The 23,276-nt window shown below is 37.5% G+C and overlaps 1 protein-coding gene across 1 annotated transcript; it reads left to right on the top strand.

The window, feature by feature from the left end:
- Positions 1 to 247: 247 nt before the first annotated feature.
- Positions 248 to 23,099, top strand: LOC106488311 (1-acylglycerol-3-phosphate O-acyltransferase Pnpla3-like). Its single transcript, XM_013947162.2, has 9 exons — positions 248 to 434; positions 6,182 to 6,414; positions 7,316 to 7,381; positions 11,118 to 11,327; positions 12,465 to 12,525; positions 15,085 to 15,300; positions 16,294 to 16,426; positions 17,659 to 17,775; positions 21,031 to 23,099. Exons 1-9 carry the CDS (start codon positions 248 to 250, stop codon positions 21,320 to 21,322), a joined length of 1,515 nt encoding a protein of 504 aa, XP_013802616.2. The 3' UTR covers positions 21,323 to 23,099.
- The last annotated feature ends 177 nt before the right edge of the window (positions 23,100 to 23,276 follow it).

Below are 23,276 nucleotides of genomic sequence, written 5' to 3'. Positions count from 1 at the left end.
ACAACGCGGGAGGGGGCGTGGCCAGCGGCTTCGTGGGATTGGCTCATTCGCACGCTCGCGGTGCTGGGCGTGGCTGACATGTAAGCGGCCGAACGGCCTGCGCCGCTGTCGCGACGTCGGTCGGTTGGCCGGCAGCGGCTGGCGCCCCTCGCCCGCGACCTGCGGCAGCTCCGCTCTTCCCTCCGCCCGTCGGCCCGCGCCGCGCCCTCGCGCGGGCGCTTCGCCTCCTCCCCCCCCGCCGGCGACGATGCTGGACCGCGAGCACGGCTGGAGCGTCTCCTTCGCCGGCTGCGGCTTCCTGGGCGTTTACCACATCGGCGCGGCCACCTGCCTGCAGGAGCACGCCCCGCACATCATCCGCGACGCCCGGCACATCTACGGGGCCTCAGCCGGGGCGCTGGCCGGCGCCGTACTCGTCGGCGGCGGCTCTCTGGGTGAGCGGCCTCGCCCTCCTCTTCCTCCTCCTCCGGCGGGAGCTGCGGGCGGCGGTTGCTGTGTGAGGGGAGCGCGAGCGCGGGGGGGCGACGGTTGCGGTGGTTACTGCTGCGTGAGGGGAGCGCGAGCGCGGGAGGGTGACGGTTGCGGCGCTGGTGTGTGTTGGGCTGAGGCGGCTGCAGGGATGACCGGTATTTTTGTTTTTCTTTGCTTTCAAACTACCGCCGTAATGGAGAACGTGACTTTTTTTCTGAAGTTACGCTTGAGAGGGTGGCATGGTCTTAGGCTGTAGCTGCTGGACTTTTTTTTTTATTTGCTTATGTTTCATCCTTATCCCGTGCCCGTCTTACGCCTGAGTAAAACACGAGTGTCTGCTTAAGGGAGAGGAAGAGACAGGTGGTGAAGTTAGTATGCCTTGAGCTTGGATGGATATTTAGCAACCTTGCAGGCTCAAGACGTGATTTTGTCAGTACTGTACCTCACCAAATTTCAACGCTTGTGTAGTCAAATGTTCTGGGTTTACTACCAGGTACAAAGATAGATATGTGTGTCCATACGAGGAGCTCTCCTTCCTCCTGGCTTCAGGATTACAAGACTGGGTTGATGACAATTGATTGCTCTTACTTACATGCAAAGTAGAGGAATTGAAAACTGTAGGGAGAGCAGGAAATGGCTGAATCTTACCCTTCAAAGCAGGCAAACTAACGCTGTCAGTTTGAGATAAGATGCTTATGCTTCATTGAGAAATAATAAATGCATCTCTTCTGTAGTCATCTTTGCACACCCAGTCTCAGTTAGCTTTAAGTTGCTTTCTCTAAAGCTTCTCCTTTCTTGGGGTAGGATTTAGAGAGTTAAAGTTAGGGCTTAGGTTAGCTTTAACATGCTTTTCCTCTTTAATCTGTGCACAGTGTATATTCCATAGGTCACTTAGGTCTATGATTAGAAACAGAATGAATTGATTTAAATCATTGATTTTAATCATAGTTTAGGTAATAGATTTAATCTTGCTTTGTATTTATACTTTTTTTTTTATGAAAGATGTCACTTTTGAACTAAATATAGTCTCTGTGGTGAAATAAGCATTTATTGTCTAGCAATAGGAAAAGTATACCTTACTTTCACCTATTTAGGACTTGAGAGAACCAGAGTATACATTTATCTAATAAATTAGACATGTTAGGCATTAAAGCAGTTTGATACAAGTAAAATATGCAGCCGTTTAGGACAGTGACTAGAATAGTTAAAACAGAGTACAAGATATGTGTAGAAACATAGAAATGATTTGCCTTATAAATCAAACAGATCCACTGAACAAAGGCTTGGCTAGTTAGTGACTCAAACTGATTGTTTTTCTTCACAGTGCCCGTGACAGATTTAGAACTAGAGGATCTTGTAAATTCAGATTTTACTTTATTCATTGATCAGGAGAGAAAAATACACAGCTTATTTCGAATTTAGGGAGTGTTTTGTTTGTTTTTAACTTCTGAGTGAACTACTCATTGACTAAAATGAGATGAAGAAAAGTTCTCTGTACCTGCAAGAGAGTAATGCTGTCAAATGCTAGTCCCTGCTGCATAGCCACTGATCTCTATCACTTTGCTTTCTTAATTTCTTCAAAGCATTAGGAATAAGTCTGTACTGCTTAGACTTTTTAATTTGAGTTTATTAAAATGTACTAAAATAATACACTTATTTGAGTCATTATGAGCCTAATACGGGCTTTTAAAGCATATTTAGCTATCGTAACTGTTTAGTATATAGCCAGTTTTAGACTTAAATAATTGTAGATGATTTAAGAAGACTTGGAAGCTGCTTTAAATATTCAAAGTTTTCTTAAGCAGAAAAAGTATATATTGTTTACCTGAGAGTATGTGACATGAACAGCTTTTTAAGTTTTCAGAATTTTAAATAAGTCTGCAGACTTCAAATTACTCCAACTCTTTCTCTATATGCCAGCTGGGATTTTTGCTTTTCTGTAAATAATAGATTTACTAGTGAGTGTGTGATCACTACCCAAAATATTGTATTTTATGGGCAAATGCTTTCCTTCTGGAAACTTAGAAAAAGAAAAGGGGGGGGCAAAACTTGTAATTATTTCTCTGTTAGAAGAGATTTTTAAACCAGCTGCTTCCTGAAACCTGTGAATCATTGTAAAGTCATCAAAGAAAGAAGGTATTCCCATGTTAAGTCCATATCTTTTTATCTGTTAGTTTTCTATGAGTTAGTAGAATACTTTTATAAAAGCAGAGGATCATAAATAAGCTCTAAAGAAACATTATGTGGTATAATAATTTGATATATTTCATTAGTTCCTGGGTATTGTACAACTCCTTTACATTGATATAATTAATATTCAGTATTTGTTATTTTCTTAAGTCTACAGTTGTGGTCATGAGTCTCATCTCATGTTTTTCATGAAGAAAGTTTTTAGTTTATTTTTTTTCTCCCACAAAATTGTGCATATGTATGTATATATATGTATAGATTTTTTTAACTAAAATTGACTTAAGTATTTCATCTATTCGAGGTTTGTAGCTAGATGTTTTAAGCAAAGCACTTTTTTTGTGCTTCTCCTTACCTGTTGGATGGGTAAACTTACACTGCCTAGAATTCCAGGTTTGACTTCATGTGAACTTTAGCCATTGAGTAGAAAGAAATTGTGCTTTTCTAGATGGAAGAAGACACTTCCTTCATTCAGTTCAGGAGAAGGGGAAGGGAGAAGCTTAGAGGTGGCCATTCTTTTGAGGATGATGCGTGTTCCAGGCTACTCCAAACTCAAACTGTTAAGATACACTCTTCCCTATAGATGTCTGGGAGATAAGATATTTTTTTGGTGCTGCGCTCATCCATTCTAAAGTCACACTGAAAAGCACAAGGGTGTGTGGTGGGGATAAATATAACTTAAGGTTTTATTCTATGGGAAAACCTAATAGTTTAGTGCAAACATTAATCTCTTTAGCTCTGTTGTGTTTCAAGAAATAAAACAGATTTGCCAAGGTCTGCCTAAAATTCTGCTCTGACTTGAGCTCTAGCCCTCAGTCCCTTTCCGTTGCTATGGAAGGGCAAAATTCCATTTCCAAATAGACCCCTCTTAGTTGTAACTCTTTGTTTTGGTCCTGTTGAGTGGAGGAGGGAGAAGCAAAGGAAGGTGGAATACTTTCAACTGTTGAATTAATAAAGCTTTAAATTCTCAGTGTTGTAACGTCACATACTCTCAAAGAACACAACATTTTTTTTCCTGCTTGAGAATACTTCTAATATTTAGAATAGATTACAATAAACAAAATATGCAGACTTGAATTTTTTTAAAAAACTTTTTTCCCCAAAGGAAACCTTACATGTAATTCCAAATTTTTTTTTCTCCTGAGTTTTAGATTTTAGAAGTACAGGAGAGGGAGAAGTAGAAATTCTTATGTGTGGAACAGATGTGAAATCAGACCTCACTTTGATAGGCAGTTATTTTCTGAAAGGAAGTTGATAGAAGGGAAGTTCAAATCTAAGTTGTTAGAGGTCATCAGTTTTGTAGCTATTTAATTGGGTAAATAAAGTGAACTGATACTTGCCTGACTTTGTTTACAGGGAGATAAATAGTCATACCACAGGAGAGGTAGAGGACGTTGGCCTACTTTATTTCCTTTTGTTTAGAAATAGGACTGCAGTGCAGATGAGTGAAGTTGTTAACATGTTTCATACTTAAGCATACCTTGCCCTTAAATTTCAAAGGATTCTAGCCAGAAAAACAGGGTTAAATTTTGGCAGGGAACTGAGACAGTGTGTTTTGTTTGGTCAGGTGTCCATGTACTGAGTGTTTCTTGTTCTGTTTTCTAGTGACTGCAACTTATGTAGCTGGTGCAGAAGTTTTCAAAAATATACTTATTTTTGCAAAAAGAAAATCCTGTATTTAGTAAGACTGCTGTTCCTGGCCAGAGTTCTGGTAATTTAATATCTCAAACACCTGAAAATTCTGAGATGGGCCTGATTTATATCTTTAGACATTTGAGAAGATTGAACATTGCTAAATTATTTTATATATATTAAAAAATATATAAAAGACTTGTATCTGAATGCACAGTAATAGAATTGCTAGAATTGTCTATGTAGCTGCTTTTGAAAATAACTTTTTCACTTACTAGAATGTGACTTGTGCCTTTTTTTCAGCTATACATAAAATATGTTTTACTAGCATAAATATATATTTGATCTTGAACAGTGAACTGCATCTAAATTTTTTGTTTTCTGGGGTGGGAAGCAGGATGAGGCCATTGGTGTCAGTGTAGTCATGGCCCAAGACTTCACTCCTCAAGGGTAGAATGAAAAAAATCCTATATGGTGAAAATGGAGCGTGTCTGATACCTTGGATTTATTTGGAGATACTCTTTTAAACACAGAATGTTGGTTAAGTGAGGGAAGAAAAGAAAGTTTTAGATAATGCCACTTAAGTAAAAAATAACATTGTAGAAAGATAGTATTTTGAGAAATTAATCCCAACTCCCAGGTTTAAGCAAAGTCATTTCCAGTGCAGTGCCACTAGTTCATGTTTAGTTTGGTAAGCTGAATCCTATTTATTCTAGAAATCAGCTATGTAAGTTAAAATATGCAAGTTCTGAACATATTTTTGGATGACCTTGCAGCATATCGGTCTGGATAATGACCTGTTACTTTGACCTTCCTTCCCTCTCCCTGCTCCCCCATCAAGCAGACCTGTTTATTAGGCAATATCCCCAAAGTATGTCCTGGAGAGATGAGATAAAGTAATTTTAAATATTTAAACAAAACATTGCAGGTGGATGAGATGTTATTCTTAACTTTGACTAGGTGTGTGGTTGTTAAAATGGTTTGGGTGTTCCTGAAGAGCAATTAAACTATTCTGAACAACCATTTATTCTGTAGTGGTTTGATCTAGCTCCTAAAGCTAATGATGATATAACTGGAGCGAATTTTTTCCCCTCAATTTGTAACAAACATATAATCAAAGACCTATATATGTGAAAACTTGGGTGAGAGGTGTTAGACCTCTTCCCTGTTCCCTGAATGCTACTTAAAAGAAACAAAAAAACAAAAACACCCTCTTCTCCTCCCACACCCACCCCCATAAAAAAGTTACGGATATTCTTCTTAAAGTTCCCTACCATAATAAGTTCCTATTTAATGTCTGTTTCCTTTATTGTGGTTATATATAAATGAAGATGAGTATATCCTACAGTGCCTTGAAAACCTAAGGTTGGTTAAAATCCAACAAGTGTCACTAGTTGTGATAAACCCAAGTGCTTTGCTTCTTCAGTAGAGATATTGTGGGCCTTAAATCTGTTTATTATACGCTGTAGGTTTCTTGGATGTTGCATATGGAACACATTCATGCATGGATGATTCATGCTTTTGGAGGTTATTCATCTTTTTCCTTAAAGAACATGCTTCTGGAATTAATGCTTGATAATGAAAGCATCTTATATAGATATTTTACACCTACAGTCACATATATGTATCATAAGCATATGAATTTAAGTAAGCAACTTAGTGGCTGGATCTTCACCAAAATGAGTTCTAACTGCTTGAAAATCTAAAGGTTTTTGTTTTGTTTCTTAATCTGTTAAAAAGTTTTTGAATTTTTATGCTGGTAATCGGAGAGAAAAACTGGAGCTCTAGAGATGTTCTCATACTGGGAGTGTGTAGGTTTTTTTGTTTTGTTTCTAAAGTAATGTTACTCTGAAGTGTCTTCTGTTCTTAATGATGTGCTTTTTACTTTCAGCCGAAGCTTGTGCAGATGTTCTAGCATTAGCTAAAGAAGCTAGAAAGCGAAATCTTGGTCCCCTTCATCCTTCCTTTAATGTGATAAAGATAATAAGAGATGGACTAATGAGAAATCTTCCAGAAAACACTCATCAGTTGTCATCAGGCCGGCTGTGCATTTCACTAACTAGAGTGTCAGATGGTAAAAACGCATTGATATCTAATTTTAACTCTAAAGAAGAAGTTGTCCAGGTATGTTTATTTCCAATATCAGTATATGACAACTTTTTAAAGATTCTGTCATCTTAAGTCTGTTTACTATCATCCATTGGATTTTCTTTTTAAACACTTTAGAATATTGTGACTTTCACAGTATTTTAAAGATAAGCTTCATTATGCTGGATTCACTTACTAGTTTTCCCAGCTAACATATCTCTGTGAACTGTCAGTGAGTAGGTGTGAGGGTTCAATTTTATAAAGGGTAAACTTCTCCTTTAATGTGCTGTATATGTAATGAAACTATATCTTTATGAATAAAATAATTTTTAAGGTTATTCTTATAAGAACAACGATCAGGAAACAATCAAAAATAGTTTTTAAGACTCTTAATATCAGTAGAAAAGATAGTGTGATATGATCCCAGAGTTCCAAGATCTGTGTCCCCAGTTAGTTACTTTAGTTACTCAAAAAATGTATAGCTTGAGGGAATGATTATGAACTTCTCCTTTGTAATGACATGCTAATTAGCATTACTTAAAATGGTCTTTTAGTGAGTCTCATCTGTTTTTACTCAGATGGAGTGTGGTTATATATTAAAAAAAAAAAAAATGGAATACCCTACCCCATGTTAAAATAATGATAGATATTAACTTTTTTTTTTGCTTTCTATTTAAAAGACACTTAGGTTTTTATTTGCTTGATCAGTTTTTGCTAACATCTGAAGATAATACTGTGAAGTGCTAGAATGGAGTATTTTGGGACAGGGAAGAGAGGTGTAGATCTGAAACAGTTCCAGAGTTCATTTTTGAATTAATGTTATGTTGACAGTGTGTTTTCTCAAGACCATTAGTTTTTAAATGGGAAAGCATAGATAGATGATACTTCAATAATAGAACGGTTACCCTTTAATTTATATGGTCTCATTTCTTCACAGGCTTTAATCTGTAGTTCATTTGTTCCTATTTATTGTGGCCTAATTCCACCATCATTTAGAGGTGTGGTAAGTCTCTATTCTATTGTTAAGATCTAAAAGTAGCTCTAGCTATTCTACAAATTTGAAAGACAGTGTGCTTGCTTTTTTTTGTTTTCCTAGTATAAAATTAATACGTTTATCAGAGCTTTTAGTACTGCAGCTGTATATTACAGCCTTTCAAAAGGATAAGGGAACACTGTATGTGTTGGAAATAGAAAATCTGTTCTATACACTTCTTCCCCACCCTGAAATGCACACATGCCCCCTTAAATTTCTCTAATTACTGATGCAGTAATTAAAAGAAGGTAGTCTAAGCTAGCAAAATAGTGAGAGATTTTAAGGATGGATGTTTAAGTAAGACAGAGATAGTGGTGCTTCTTCACCAGCATAAATTTATACAAAGGGTAACTTAAATACTTGTTCAATTAAAAAAAATCTTGTAAGAGACTATATTGTATATCTGTGTATTTTTGCAGTAGATAGGTCTGCCTTAAAACTGGATTAAAGTTCCATATTCAGTTAGATATAAATCAGCCTTTTAATGTCTTCTGCTATTGTCCTTTGTATTCAGTGTAAGAAAGGTTATTTCTTAAAGGTGAAGTATCAATGTGATAGTGTCTTCCATTGCTTACCAGGAATTACTGGTTACAAAACCTCTTAATACTTCATTACTATACTGGGTTTTACCTGCTCTCCCATTAAAAGGGCAACATCTTGCAGAAAACTTAAACAGTGTAATATGTTGCAGGTATTCTGAATAACAGGTCTGGAAGCCTATCTGCATGTCATGTCAAGGCAGTAGCATTAATTACTTTTTGTTATGATGTTGCATTAATTTACCTTTGCTTTCCTTCCAACTTTGGTGCTCCTTAGGCAAGAAAAAGGGAAAAGTATTGAAGTAAAATTCAAAAGCAACCTTAATATTGGCTTATTACAGGCTGTTCTCAAGGCTGATTGGAAGTGCAAAAAGGTCAAGGATAGCCATGAAATGTATTTTCTTCTTCATGCTAAAATTAAAACCAGAAATGACTAGAACTGTATAAAGATTTTTCTTTATTTGCGTTTCTAAATCTTGTATGCCCCTTTAAACTCTTTCAGATTAAAGGTGTTATGAAAACAGGACATTGGACTCAATCCAAGGTTTAGGTGGATCCAGGCTAATCTGCCTATTGAGTTCTTGTCGCCAGACAACAATGTTATTTTAAAAGGCTTAGTTCAGACTACAGAAACATACAAGTGATGCTGTATTTGTTCATGTTTTGAGGAAAGGAGAAAGGATTTGCTACATCCGTTTGACCTTTGCAATGATTGTCATATGATTTTAGTGTATAGGAGGCTGAGAAAATACTGCAGGTTTTGTGGGGGTTTTTTGTCATAACTTGGTAAGAATACCACACTTGCATACGCTTGGAATGACTCTTGTAGGGTTTAAACATAGCAGAATGTCAGGTATTTAAACTTTGTAGTATGGCAGCATCTTGCTGTTAACTGGCTTGGTACTTCATTTATGCTTTAAAACCAAGATCTGAGGGTAACTCTGAATAGTTGGACAATGCTAGTAATACATAACAGCATAGGGCACTGCTCTTGAATTGCATGCATTTACTACAAAAAATAAAATTCAGAGTGTTTTTAGAGCAATTTCTTCCTGAGCACATTGCATTTTATACAATAACACAGTAAATATAAGCAAAAGCAAAACAGGTGTTTTTTGTCTGAAAATGTTTATCTGTCATATAAAACACTTGCAGTTCAGTTTTAGGCCAGTTATTCTGTAAGCAGTCGAGCTAGCAAAGGCTGATTTCCTGTGAATTTGAGGTCTTTCTCCGACGTGACAATTCTCTCTTCTTCCTCCCCCTCTTCTTTCTCCCTCCTGCCATTAGTAAGAAACAGTCATGTTGTGACGTGTCATGGGCTGTATGCCCAGCCTGGCTACTGTGCTGTTATCAAGCAGAGCGACTGAGAGCTCCCTGTCTTTCCCTCACTGGGTTGGAAAACAGGGATCAATTTGAGGGTCTCTCCTTTATCTGACTGCTAATTGTAAAGTTTGTGGGTGTTTAATTACTGCTTCAAACATGGCAGTGGTTTTAGATTCAAAAATTATAAGGGGGAACTGATGGACAGAAACAGCAAAAGAAGTTTAAACTGCTTAACTATGTAGAGCAGTTACCCAGATACATTGGCTGTGCACTTCCACCTTCTAATAATTTCAGGAGAGGGCTGCATGCTATGGCTCCTCTACTTCTTGGCCAAACCTGTTGTGCTGTACTTGGTACTTCCATAAAGCACTTGCTGAATGCCTGTATATGACAGTGTGACAGGACTGTTTAGCCTGGAGACAAGAAGGCTCAGTGGGAGTCTTATCAATGTATGTAAATATCTGATGGGATGGTGTAAGGAAGACAGACTTCTCAGTGGTGCCCTGTGACAGGACAAGAGGCAATGAGTACAAACCGAAACACAGAAAATTCTGTCTGAACATAAGATAAAGCTTTTTCATTATGAGGGTGATTGAACACTGGAACAGGTTACCCAGAGAGACTGTGGAGTTTCTGTCCTTGGAGATATTTGAAACCCAACTGGACATGGTCCTGGGCAACCTGCTCTAGGTAATGCTGCTTGAGCGGGGTGTTGGACCAGGTCATCTCCAGAGGCCCCTTCCAACCTCAACTATTCTATGTTTGTGTCGCATTACACAACTGTAGTAGGTTTGTCAGCAGCAGCTGCCCACTGCTGGTCAGAAGAGTGCCCAGGAATGCTGACAGGTGGGAACAGGCTGCTCTGGAAGAGTCTGTTGGATAAATTGCTCTGAGCTGTGCTCTTCCTAATTTGTTCCTCAGAGTGCCAGACAAAATTGATAATCCAGGCTGCTCCTGTTCAAAACATTTTATTTCACAAGGACCTGCAGGTTCTAGTCAGGAATGCCTAATCTGGAAGGAGGAAACTGCAGCCACTAAAGAGTAAAGCTGGTAATGAGGAGTGGTCTTTTGCCACTGTCAGAATAAACTGGCTAAAATTGGTACAGCTGGAGAGAAGGTTTCTGTGAGTGACTGGATGAGTTGTCTTTGGTCATAGCAGCTAGATCAGCTGCACCACAGATCTATTACCCCAATGTAAAATTCTTCAGTCCCTGGATTTTAAAATGTCTGAGATGGTGATGCACTAAAACTACAGAAATGGGTTGTTGAACACAAAGGGGATAAAAGCATAACCTGAAGCAGCTTCTAAACTTGCACAAAGCAGATTAGATAGCCGTGACTGTTGTCAGGGGTCCTAAAGCATTGTTCATGTTTAATTGTGGTTTCTTCCTGTCCGAATATTTATGATAATTTTATATCAGAAGTTTTGAAGAATAATTCTAAGTAACTCTTATTTTATTTGAATGGTTTAATATCAAACAACTTTAGCTTCAAGTGTAAATTTTTTTTTACTTTTTTTTCCTCCTTTCTACAGAAGTACCCTGGTAGCCCTTAACTTGTTAGAATGTATGTTATGTAGGATTATGCTACTTGAAATGGACTTGTTCCTTCTTAAACAAATGAACAGAAAATCCTGAAGAGAGTACTCTTAGGCTATCTATGGAACTATAGGTAGGAATTTTTTTAACTGTCATTAGGGACAAACTGTACTACTGTAAATGTTTGGCCCAAGAGCAGAGGCAGATACTGTTTTATTACAGCCTTAAATGCTATTTAATTCTTAAATGGGAAATCCACTAGTTAGAAATTTTCAGTGTTCTTTTTACTTCTGCTAATCTTTGTAGCGCTATGTGGATGGAGGAATCAGTGACAACTTACCTCACTATGAATCTAAGAATACCATCACAGTTTCACCTTTTGCTGGGGAGTGTGATATCTGTCCAAAAGGGAACTCTGCAAACTTCCATGAAATGAATGTGACCAACACCAGCATTCAGCTTAGTTTGGGGAACCTGTATCGTTTAACACAAGCACTCTTTCCACCAGAACCTAAGGTAATGCGCTGTCTTCATGTAGTTCATAATAAACTATTTCTTCATATAAATCTTTGCTTTTGCAGAAAGCTACAGTAATCTTAGTATTTTTTCTACCATATAAACTTTCTGGTGACATCTCCCTTATTTCTATTTTATTCATAGTCTTTCTTCATTCTCCTTGTTTTTCATGTCTCTCAGACTAAAAGTACATGTTCTGCTACTGGCTTTCTCTATTTATTTAGAAATTGGCACAGGATTATATTGTAAAACCAACACTGGTAGATTAATGACTATGCGTTTATAGTACTTTCATGTCTATCTGCTAATCAGGTGCTTCAGAACTTGGTAGAATATCTAAAGCTGCAGGTTTTTTATAAACCTATCAATTTATATTTGACACAGGCAAGTTGCCTTTAAACTTTGAGCACTGTTAATTGCAGAACTGATGAGGAAAATACCGTTGAACTGCAGTTGATTAAGCTGAAGAAAAGGAGAACAAATTTTGCCAGTTGGCTTGGGATGTATAACAGAGGAGAAGTAATGTTTCTGACTGCTGTAGATGAATTTTTAAAATGAGAATTTTTTGAGCCTTGAAGAAAAAATGTTGAATTCTATTTATGTAGGCTTTAAATATTTTTTCTTTTTTTTTGTCTAGGACTGTTATGTACATTAGTAAGTGAACTGGTGTTACATCTGGTAAAAGATGTTTTCATGTGGAAGACATAAGTTTGAACTGGAGCGTGAGAATTGCACAGCTAACTTGTCGTAGTTTTGGGAAATGGGAAGGACTGGGAGGAAGAAGGGAACTGGCATATTCCACCAAGCCACTCTGCTTCATTATTACTTCCATCTGACACAAGGGCTAGTCAAAGAAACAAAAGGGGAGGAAATTCTTGCAAACCTAATACAGTTAGAATACTGTCCTTTTAGATGAATAATTCAGTGTATCTTTGACAGTTGAAAGACAAGTTCGTGTACACATTGTCACAGCAGATGTGTTAACTTGAATCTGTGTTGTATTACAGCAATTGTTAATGTAAAATTTTTTTACAAGAATGGAGGGCAAATGGACGTGGCTGTTTTTTGTTCTGTAAAATGTTGGTCTTAAGTGGAATCACCTTTTATTTGGCTGACTCATTTATCCTGTGCTTGCAGGTACTAGGAGAGATCTGTGAGCAAGGATACTCAGATGCTCTTAAATTTTTGAGAGAGAATGGTATGTTACATTTGTGGCTAATTATTGATGTGACATTAACCTGGGTTAAAAAAAAAGGAAGGGGGGGTTGTGGGGGTAATAGGGGCTAGCATGAAAGCATGAAAAGTTAAGCTCTCCTTCTGAATTTGAGTAGATAGAAATCATATAGTCGCAATAACTATTTACCACAGTAACTGAGCACTAACTTGTGCTGCCACATAGAAATTGCACTTACAGGTGAGGTTTGGGTTTTTGTCACATATATAAAGTGCATATTAAGGTATTGTTAAGTGAAATTACCAAAGAATTCCACTTCTAGGGAATTCAAGTTATTAGTTTCTTTGGGGTTAATCTTGAAGGGTAGGAATAGGCGAATGTTTCCCACTTCTGTGTAATCTGTATGTATCTTCTTATCACCTCCTCTTTCATATCATACAAGTGAATTTGTAGGTGAAGCCTTACAGTTCAGAATTGGGAGCTTGTTAACAATGATATTAAATCAGTTATAGACAAATCCTTAGTCTGTATCATAAAAGATTTTACAAGAAGAGGACCGTAGCAGTTGTTGGGATCCAGATAAGTTTAGAAAGAAGTATTGAAAGTTGTTCTGCTTTGCTTTTGGATCCCAGTAACATATTTTGTATCAACATAAAGATGAACAGGACAGTAACATTTAAGTTGTTTGTCTCTCTCAAAATTGGTAACTTCTTATTGGCGTGAAATTAATCGTACGTCAAACATGCCTAGCTCCTTTACCCCTTGGTGCCGAAGCAAACCGGAGATAAAACTGTGTCAGGTTAGAGGAATGGAACTTCAAGCATAATCACAGAATGGTTGAGGTTGGAAGGGACCTCTGGAGATCGTCTAAGTCCAACCGCCCTGCTCAAGCAAGGTCACCTAGAGCACATTGCACAGAATCACGTCCAGGCAGGTTTTGAATATCTCCAGAGAAGGAGACTCCACAACCTCTCTGGGCGGCCTGTTCCAGTGCTCTGTCACCCTCACAGTGAAGAAGTTTTTCCTCCTGTTCAGATGGAAGTGTCTGTGTTTCAGTTTGTGCCCGTTGCCTCGCGTCCTGTCTCTGGGCACCACTGAAAAGAGTCTGGTCCCATCCTCTTGACACCCTCCCTTAAGATATTTGTATAAATAAGATCCCCCCAGTCTTCTCTTCTCCAGGCTAAACAGGCCCAACTCTCTCAGCCTTTCCTTATAAGAGAGAGGCTCCAGTCCCCTAAATAGTCCCCTGTGATGTTTGTAATATTACAGTTAGTATTGGTTGCAGTACTGTAATGCAGCCATAGCTTAATGTGCTCACTGCCAATACTCTGTTATAAATAAATACTCAACTTGTCTTGTAATAATTTCTTCACTGTTAAAGAAGGTCACTGTTCTACTTAAGAGTTTGAATTTCTAGTAACACTCTTAAATATTTAATGGGATATTATTAAATATTAAGTTTTTAATGCTTTAGGTATTGTTACCAGGTGATTAAAAGCACAGATTATACAAAGAGAAATCAGCCTCTAATTTGAGGTTGCCTGTGCTAAGATGGACTCTTCTTCTGTACTGCACCCACAAGATTCCTGTGTGCACATTCCCATCTGTCTCTGGATCTGAGATTCCTTGCCACTCTTCCTTTGTGCTTCCCCCACATCCTGTGCATATTGTACAGAAATCCTCCTTTTCTTACTGCTGATCCTGTGATCACCTTTGTTCTTATTCTGTCACAGGTTTGTCTTGCTTGAAGCTCAGTCGGTGATAACTATAGCCTTTCCAATTTCATTCATTATGCATCTCCCGTCTTGTTAAGCTGTTTCAACTCTAGGAGGGTGTGTGTTTGTTTTCCATCTAGAACACTTCTGCTAAATTCTATGCCTTTTAGGAATACTTGTAAGTAGGAAAGAGATCTTGTTGTATGTAGGTGTGGATCCCAGTTAAGTTCTGTAGTCTTTATATAAAAATAACTTCATATTGATTTTCTGGAAACTGAGTATGAATACCCTTCCTGAATATGTAACTTCGTGCTCATTATCTAGTGTTTGGTTCTAAGGTATGAATGGTAAATATTAGTGCCTTTTATTAATGGGAATACATCAGTTTTGCAAGACAACCTGTGTTGATGTAGATCTGTATTTTGGATAGATCTTAAAATGATATTTCACCATACTCATTTTCCTTTTCTCACCCTATTGTGACAGTGCCTCAAACTATCACTTATGTGATACTGCCATTTCAAATTTACCAAACTGGTCTAATGTGTGTTATAGGTGTTTTCTTTCAAAGAAATAAAAATCAGTTTTCCTCCTTTTTAAACTATTTTTATTCTTGCTAGAAAACATCTTTGGTAACTGACTGCATATATCCAGTGCAGTTTCAGTTAATTATTCTTTTTTTTTTTTCCTTTTCTTTAGAACCTGTTTTATAATGAGAGCTAGACCTGCAAAAAAGTATTCATCATGATTAAACATTTGTGGTATTTGACATTGGATAGATAATGTTCCCTCAGAACAGGGCTTTCTAAGGTATTCTGCAGCCCTGTGGATCAAACCTGCCCTAAGTGGAAGTTCTTGACTCTTTCAGGTATTCTGAGTGACTCAATTTATGTCACCTTGTCCTTCACAAAAAGAAGTCCTCAGGAGGCTGTGCAGTGCGTTGACCATATGAACAAGAAAACTGTATCAGAAACTAATGGAGCAGAAACTTTGAATGCTGAAGTACTTAATAAACAGCTGAAGCAAAATCCATGGCCTTTAGACAAGAGCATATTTGAGAGTCTTCCTCCCAGACTTCGTAAAGGTATGTTCTTCAGGCTATCTTACATAACTTTGAATGGCAAACTGTGATTTTTTTTTTTCACTTTGTTCTTAGCTTAAAACTAGTAAGCTTTTTTTTCTTTAATCTTGTAACTCCCTGTAAAATTAGAGACTAGCTCAGCCCATAAAAGTTCTTTACATAGTTATTAGATGTGAACATATACGTGTTGATTTAGCTACAGAAATGGTACAATTGAAACAAGAAGTAGTAGTTGCTCAACATCATAGTCACAACTAAAATTCTTGTTTGGTTTTGTGGATATACTTTGTATATACGTAGTATTTTTATACGATCCTTTGTTTCATGACAAAGGTGAATCTCAAATCCAAACACTGTTTACCTTCATTTTGTTATTAAACAAGGCTTCAGTAGATTTCCAATTGTCTGATTTTTTTTTCTGTCCTTTTAATAAGATGTTAGTAGACCAGTACTCTTACTGATTAAAAACAACAACAAAACCAAAAAAACCCTTTTAACTAAGTTCTTTGTAGATGCTGACTGGTATTTTCAAGATCTGAAATTTGTGATTTCGGTGACCTAGGAGAACAAAATTTACATATGAAATCTCTGAAAACAATATGTAACGACTGGAATGTGTGGAACTCTAGGCTTTTAGCAAACTCCTTTGAGTTTTGTAGCCTCTGACAAGACGAGGATGCTATCTAAAGTACGTAATTATTTTGGGGGAGATGAACTTCACGTCTCTCATAATAAACTACTTCTGAGACTTACTGCTTAAAGGTTCTGTGGAATGTCTTTTTGTCCTTGTAGGATGAGTCAATACTCCCCATATTTTAAAGTAGCTTAGAAAAGGTTTACTATAACAGTGCCTTGAGATTATTTTTATTCTCTATCTGATCCTTATTCAGTAACACTTGATAATATTGACTGGACTAATGATCACCAAATCACTTGGAGTTACTTGGACTGTTTTCAGATAGCCTAACATCTTTTTGAAAAATGATTATCCTTTAGCACTGCAAGAAGCTTGTAAAGAACAGAGTGGATTCTATGCTCAGTTCTCTAAACTCTTCCCAATGCGGGTGATGTCATATCTGATGCTGCCATATACGCTACCAGTGGAGTCTGCTTATTCTGTTGTTTTACGGTAAGGATCTTTTTGAATTACGCTTTTAAGAACTTACTCATTGAGTGCTTTTTCAGTTTTACAGGCACTCCAGTGCTCTATAGTTCAAGTGCTAACTATCCAAAGATCATCATTTCTACCTAGATAATGCATCCTTCTAAAAACCTCTGTAGTCTAAGGCTAGAAAAACAAATGTATTGAAGACTTCTAAAAACATTACACTTAATGAGTAATAGCTTTCTTTTAACTGCTAGAAAGAAGCACCCTCAAGTGTGTTTTCCAGGAAAAGATTCTTTACAACTACTATATTCTTCAGTGATACTTGAACTCCATCCAGGTAGTGCTTGTGTTGTACCTTCTTTTTGAAGTCAGGAGTGAAATCTAATGATTTACTCACTATGTAAATTTTCTTACCGGGTTTGTTCAGGTTGACTCAAAGTTGTATGCTTGAAATTGGAATTAATTTTATAAGGTTTCTAACTGTTGTACAAGACAAATTACACTGTACCATGAGCCCTAAACTCAGTGCTTGCTTAAGAGTGTTCCAGTCTGTGAAGAGCAGATGTCATTAGTATCTATTGTTTCTATAGATTATATTAGTGTATATAGTAATATCCATAGAAAATCTTGGAAAAGTTAAAAAAAAAAAAAATCTATAAATGGAACCACATAAAACTCCAGTAAAATATCTTGTTTCTATGCCACTTCACTTTTTTGGAGGGTGGAGAGTTTCAATGGGAGTTTTATGTGAGTTTTTCTCCCTTCTTCCCCTTCAGTGGGGCTGAATTATCTTAAGAGCGTTATGTAAGGAAAAACAATACATTTGTGACGTTGTTCTGTCTTTGCCTTCCTTTTATCCTTCCATCCTGCTGTTCTTCCTTCGACTCCCACATAACTTTAAGCTGACTAACAAGTTCCAGCCAACACAGAGAGGTCACAGAGACGAGTTTTTTCAGGCTCCCTAAAAGTTGAGTGTAAACTGTACATACTGGTCAGTCACGCAGCATTGGTGTAGATCACCGACGCAGTACTATGTACTGCCCTTTTTCTTAGCTTGTAGAAGGGAGATGAGTGGGACAGATGGAAATTTAGAGGTGTTGGGAGGACCTGGACACTGTGTCTGTTGGGGGAGTTAACTTGGGGAGGATGAAAACTGTTATTTTGTTGGAGGTTGGACATGGAAATGTAAGAACATGCCTCATGTGAGCTCTGTTGCTTACAAAACAATGTGCGTGTTTTGTTTTTGACTGTAGGTTCGTAAACTGGTTTCCTGACATTCCTGATGATGTTCGATGGATGCAAGAACAGCTTTGTCAGATTGCTGGTACAGTTTATTCCAGGGCTAAAAGCAAGCTCTTCTGTGCATTCAGGTAAGCTGGTGTGCTGCTGCATGCAAATGATGCATTCTTAGAGATTTTTTTTCTCTTAGTCAAAGCTTCAAGTACTGGTAAGTTTCTCTCTTAAAACAGGATTTAATAATTTTCTCAAGGATAACACAAAACAGTTTTCACTGCTTCTAATCCTTAGGTTTTTGTTGTTGTTGTTTTCTTTCCCTAAAGTATATTGTCTGGAGTTTGTTTGTTTTTAATTGACCAATGACTGCTTGGGGTAGGTGAAGAGCTGTTGCCTTCTGGTAGGTTTATGCTTTTTTTGGCACTGAACTGAGAACAGAGACCTTGTTTTGGCTTTGTTCCACAGCAGCTGGAGCAATCAGGAAGAAAAGAAGGGAGGAGAAGCTTGCTCCCAGATGTTCTAAATCAGATGTGGTAGGTAGGAACTGGAAAACTTTGGGAGAAAGACTAGGTTTTTAAGAGTCTGGACAGAGAAGGTTGTAACAGTAAAAACTAGATGAAAGTGAGTAGGAAGGGCAGACTTGTAAGATAGCTGGGAAGAATTAAAATAAGTAAGATAAATACAAAAATTTTCTAGGAACTTGTATTGCTGTGGAAGATAAACCCCTACTGTAACCTGGTTGTAACTAGTTTCATTATTCTTCTCTTATCTCCAAGCCTTTCAGACTTTTTACTTCTGTTAATCTTTCTAGTGCTATGTGGATGGAGGAATTGGTGAGAACTTACCAAGTGTGAATACCATCACAATTTCACCTTATGCTGGGGAGTGTGATATCTGCCCAGAGCAGAACTCTGCAAACTTCTGTGAATTGAATGTGACCAGCACCAGCAGACTTTCTTGTTTAAAAAAAAAAAAAAAAAGGCTTTCAGTCTGAAACAGTGAGTTGCATAGCCATATCAAAGCAGTGCTATGAGCAAAGAGCCATAGATTCTCTCTCAGCCCAAATACTCGTAAATATGAACACTCTTAAGATTTGGTTTAGAAACCAGAAATCTAGACTTCAGTAGAGTGGGTCAGATCTATTTTACAGTAATTTTTCTAATGACTCTCTCAACTCCTGGAGTTGCTGGGGAGGAGGTAGGAAAAGGGGAAGAGAAACTGGCCAGAAAAGCTTTTAGGACTGCAGAGAAATCTTTAATGCTTCGCAAAAGCTTCCCAAGAAATAGCTGTAGCACTGGAGACGGCAAGCTGCAGCAGTTATTTCAGTGAGCCCATTGCTATATTCTGGATATAGAGTATGTTTAAAAAAAAAAAAAAAAACCTACTGTTGTTTGAGCCAAGAGTTCTTTGGGTTTTGTCTTCCTCTTGTTATTAATAAAGATAATGAGGAAGATCAAAGATGATGTTCTTCATTGTCCTGGCAATGCTATACACTGAGCCAGTCAGGAATGCAGGCCTGACGCATCTGTCTGAGAAGAACTTGCCCGTTTCTGCTTCCTTATAGGAAGTTTTGTCAGGTTCTGGACTGGCATCCTGAAAGATCTGATTCTTAGGCTCCATCCTTTAGAAGTGGGAGGTAGTCAATCTGAAAGTTTCTGGCTAGAGAAAACCTTCAAACCTTAATGATTTTGAGGCTTGAGGTTTCCTTCCCTCTCTGGAAGCATTAAACAGTGGCTTTAATATTAGGTTGTTAAAATAATTTTTTACAGTATTGAGTTGTACAGAGACTTTGGAAGCATTTAATTCCTGTACATGAACAGCCGCTCTTCTTCCTCTCTAAAATGAGTTACAGCCTTTTCCTGTATAACCTTGGTATGCTTTTGAGGCCATCTGTCTGAACAGAAAAGGAGTTTTTAGTATCATCTACTATCATCCTAGTGTCACCTCTTCGGTTAGTTAATGTCATATGTCATCCTGTGACCTTTTTTCTTTCTTTCCTTACTGATGTTTCTGACTCCTTTCCACAATAAATGTGGGTAGAGTCATCTTCCTGCTTTTATGCTTATTTAGCAGCTTCATGTCACTTGGATTCCAACCTTACCAGTCTTGAGACTCTCTTCATTTGGGGTGGACATTCAGAAGAGAACATCACAAAGCTGGCTTAGCTCTAAGTTCTCATAGGGGTTATTCTGTCCCTGGGTCATGATCAACCAGAATTGTTGTTTCTGTTTTTGTGGAAAGAGCAAGATCTTGGCCATGAAACAGGGCATGGTGGTCATGTGGCTTTGGCAGCATACTTTTATGATACCTTAAAGGTGATTAACTCCCACTGAGCTGTTTAAGTGGTTGGACTTTCAAGTTTTCTGAAGCCTTTCCTTAAGTGGATTCCCTCTTCAGATGGCTAGGTCCTAAGGCTTTGTATGTGGAATCCTGCATTGTATTCTATAGGTGACTCTTTATGGGCATTGTAATTTTGTTTCAGCATCCATCAAGAACTTATCGCTGCTTTTGCAGAGAGTAATGTCCCCTTCCCCCCCTTTCTTTTTCCCTTCCCCTTATGTCATCAGATCCTGTTTCTGACTTCTTTTGGAATCAAATTTCATAAACTGAGCTGTTTACAGTTTGGAAGTACTTTTAGGAAACTCAGCCTAGTGGCTGGTATCTTCTTGTGTATCTTCTAAACTTTAGGTTGGAAACCGTCATTGAAGTGTGTGCATGGAGAGTTTGGTTTTTGGTGGATTTTTTTTTTCCAAAAATATTACAAGACCGGAGAGAGAACTTTGAAGGAAAAAGCTAGGTATTCTTGGTGATAACTTCAGTTTCCTGTTTCTCAGATTGGAAAAGAATGAAAAACCTGGTGATTAATTTTCTTTTTTTTCTAGTGTACGAGAGTTTTGTTCAGCCTTTCAGTTGATGATATTTAGCTGGTTGTAAAGTGAGGAGCAGGGACTACATTTGGAAAACTGAACAGCTATCTGTACTACTTAACTTGTAAATGTTGAGATTATACTTGTTGGTTTATTGCTGTGATTGATAAGTAACAAAATATTCCAAGTGGATAGCTGGGGAAGATCAGTACAATTTAAGAGGTAATGTGCAACTAAGTCTCCCCTTCTGGACTTATCAGAACAGTGCACTGACTTTTAGTGCAACTATTCTATACCTACTTTTGAGGACATCACATAATGGCAAGGGTGCCCTTCCTTTAGATAGGATCATTTCAAGATCCTATTCCTGTTGTGCCCTATCCGAACTCATTAAATGCATTAAGAATTAACCATTTTATTGACCATTTTTCCTCTAGTATTCCTCCTCATTCGAAGTTTGACATACGAACTGTAATAGAAATGTCACTGAAATACTACTAATCTTTATTTATTTATTTTGAACAGGAAAGACAACTATGCATCACTAAGAAAATGTCAGACTGTCCCTTCTACTGTGGAATTTCATTCTTCATACTGTCATCTTAAAACGCTTCACTCTTCTGCAGACCTTGAAACCTGGCTCTGGGACTCTTCATACTTCATGCACTCAACCATGAAACATGCTTCTGTTAACATAAAGCAGCATTCAGACTTGGATTCCTGTCCTAATTTTCTCCCAAATTCTGCTGAATCTGGGTTGGAAATAGATTTTGACTCTTCCTCAGAGAAGAGTTTCCAAACCGTTCCAGAATATTAGTTTGGAAATAGTTTCCACAGCTTTCAAAATTCCAATTTGGCAGAGATATTCAAATCCTAAAGGATTAAAGCTCACTTTGTTTATTGCCAATAAGTCTTGGAAAACTCTTTGTTTACAGCTTCATGACAAATCTGCCTTTGGAATTCTACTGTTCTAAGGATTATAAAAATGGTGGTTACTATACTAAGTCACAGACTACACTTTTCTTAAATCACCAGCACAATGAATTGTAGTAAGACTAACAGTGTCTCCTCTGGAAATAAATCCACTTCCAGCATAAAAACTCTTTAAACAGCTTGTTAGACAAACATTGATAGCAAAGAGAATTTTAAAAGTAGAAGTCTTAACAATATTATTTGTTACAATTATTTTTATGGCACTTAAATGAAATTGGACTTGTACTTCATAAAGGGGACTACACGAAAGAGCTTTGTAATGGCCTCCCGTGTCTTTGCCTTATGTTTAAACATATTGCTGCATTTATGAAAAAGTTGCCTGCATGAGATACTGTAGGAACAGTATTATTCCAGGTTATACACTTCGCAGTTCTTCCATGGCTCCTTCTACTCAAATACTTCAAGGGAAAAGGTCAAAAGAACTGGGACAGATTCACCTGAAGCGTAAACAGGTGCAGCTTCTGTGATTTCAAAGGACTTTTGTATACTTAACAAGGGCTTAATTCTTGAATTAGTGTTGAAAAGTAGGTAAAATAGTGATTAGCAAACAGTAATTTGAGAAGTATCAAGCTTAATGGCATACCATAATACATCAGTGTATTGCAAGTGATGAATGGCATTTTGGTCCTCCTTCTAACTGTCGCTCAGTCATTGTTGATGACTTCCCTTCCAAATTCAGGGCTTTTCTCCCCTTCCTTTACTTCCTTAATGCTTGAAAAGAGGAAAAAGGGTCTCATCTGTCTCAGTAAGATAGGATAGCCCAAAGAAAGCTTTCCAATACTGATTGTCAGAAGAATCAAACATGTAAGATTTAAATTGGAAACAGTAATATCCAGACCTGTGTAGAGGTCTCAAATCATGGTTGAAAATCAGCCAAATCATGTCTACATTGAGTCATGAAGATTTTAAACACTTTCACTTACAAAGTATAGTGTAGTTTTATCAAGGACAATGCATTAGTCTATGAATACACTGGAAAAAGTAAATAACTGTGAAGATTAACTGTTGTCTTAACGTCTTGTTATGTTGTCTTTGACATATACAATTTTTTTTAAAAGGTAGAAGGAAACTACTATGGCTTTAACGTTCAGTTTGTGTATGTGTTTGGGGGCAAGTGTGTAACATTTGAAGGCTTTTCATGCAGGGATATGAATTTGGTGCCACTCAGCTACAGTCTGGGGAAGAGTCTGTAAATGTGATACGTGCTTACTGAGAGTAGGTATCTTGTAAAAGGAAAAGTGATTGGATATGTGATGCTCAGGAGAGGGAAGAGAAGGAATTGTTTTTTTTTTCCAGAGCAGAATGTTAACTTTGAATATCTAGAAGTCTTTCAGATAGCAGAACCTAGCTTTTCTAATTGGACCAACCTTTAAGCAGTTCCTCAGCTGTGATTTCCCTAAATTTGAAGTGCTAAATTTTACAACACTGACAAGCTTTTAAAATGTTGGGGGGTGTTGGAGAAGGTGTCAGGTTATCAATTTTCATATTATGGACTGGTGCTATTGAACTCTCACTTTTGTTTGTTTCTTGTTTTGTGTCTTCAAATTTGCACAAAAAGTTGGAATGTTACTGTACCTACAATTAAGAGATACAAGATCTGGTTTAAATTGTCTTTATTTATAACTTTAAACTTTCTGTGATCTCATTTTACCATGTTCTGTTGAATGCTAGTTTTACCATTATCTTTTAGAATTTAAGCATGAATGCCAGGTTATGTTTCCTTTCTGTGTACTGGAATCGTTCTGTTAACTACATCTGAATCAACCTGAACCACTTCT

Source organism: Apteryx mantelli, chromosome 1, assembly GCF_036417845.1.
Source record: "Apteryx mantelli isolate bAptMan1 chromosome 1, bAptMan1.hap1, whole genome shotgun sequence".
Classification (NCBI taxonomy): domain Eukaryota; kingdom Metazoa; phylum Chordata; class Aves; order Apterygiformes; family Apterygidae; genus Apteryx; species Apteryx mantelli.
The sequence above is the reverse complement of the archived record's forward strand: the minus strand, read 5'-3'. Positions and strand labels throughout refer to the sequence as shown.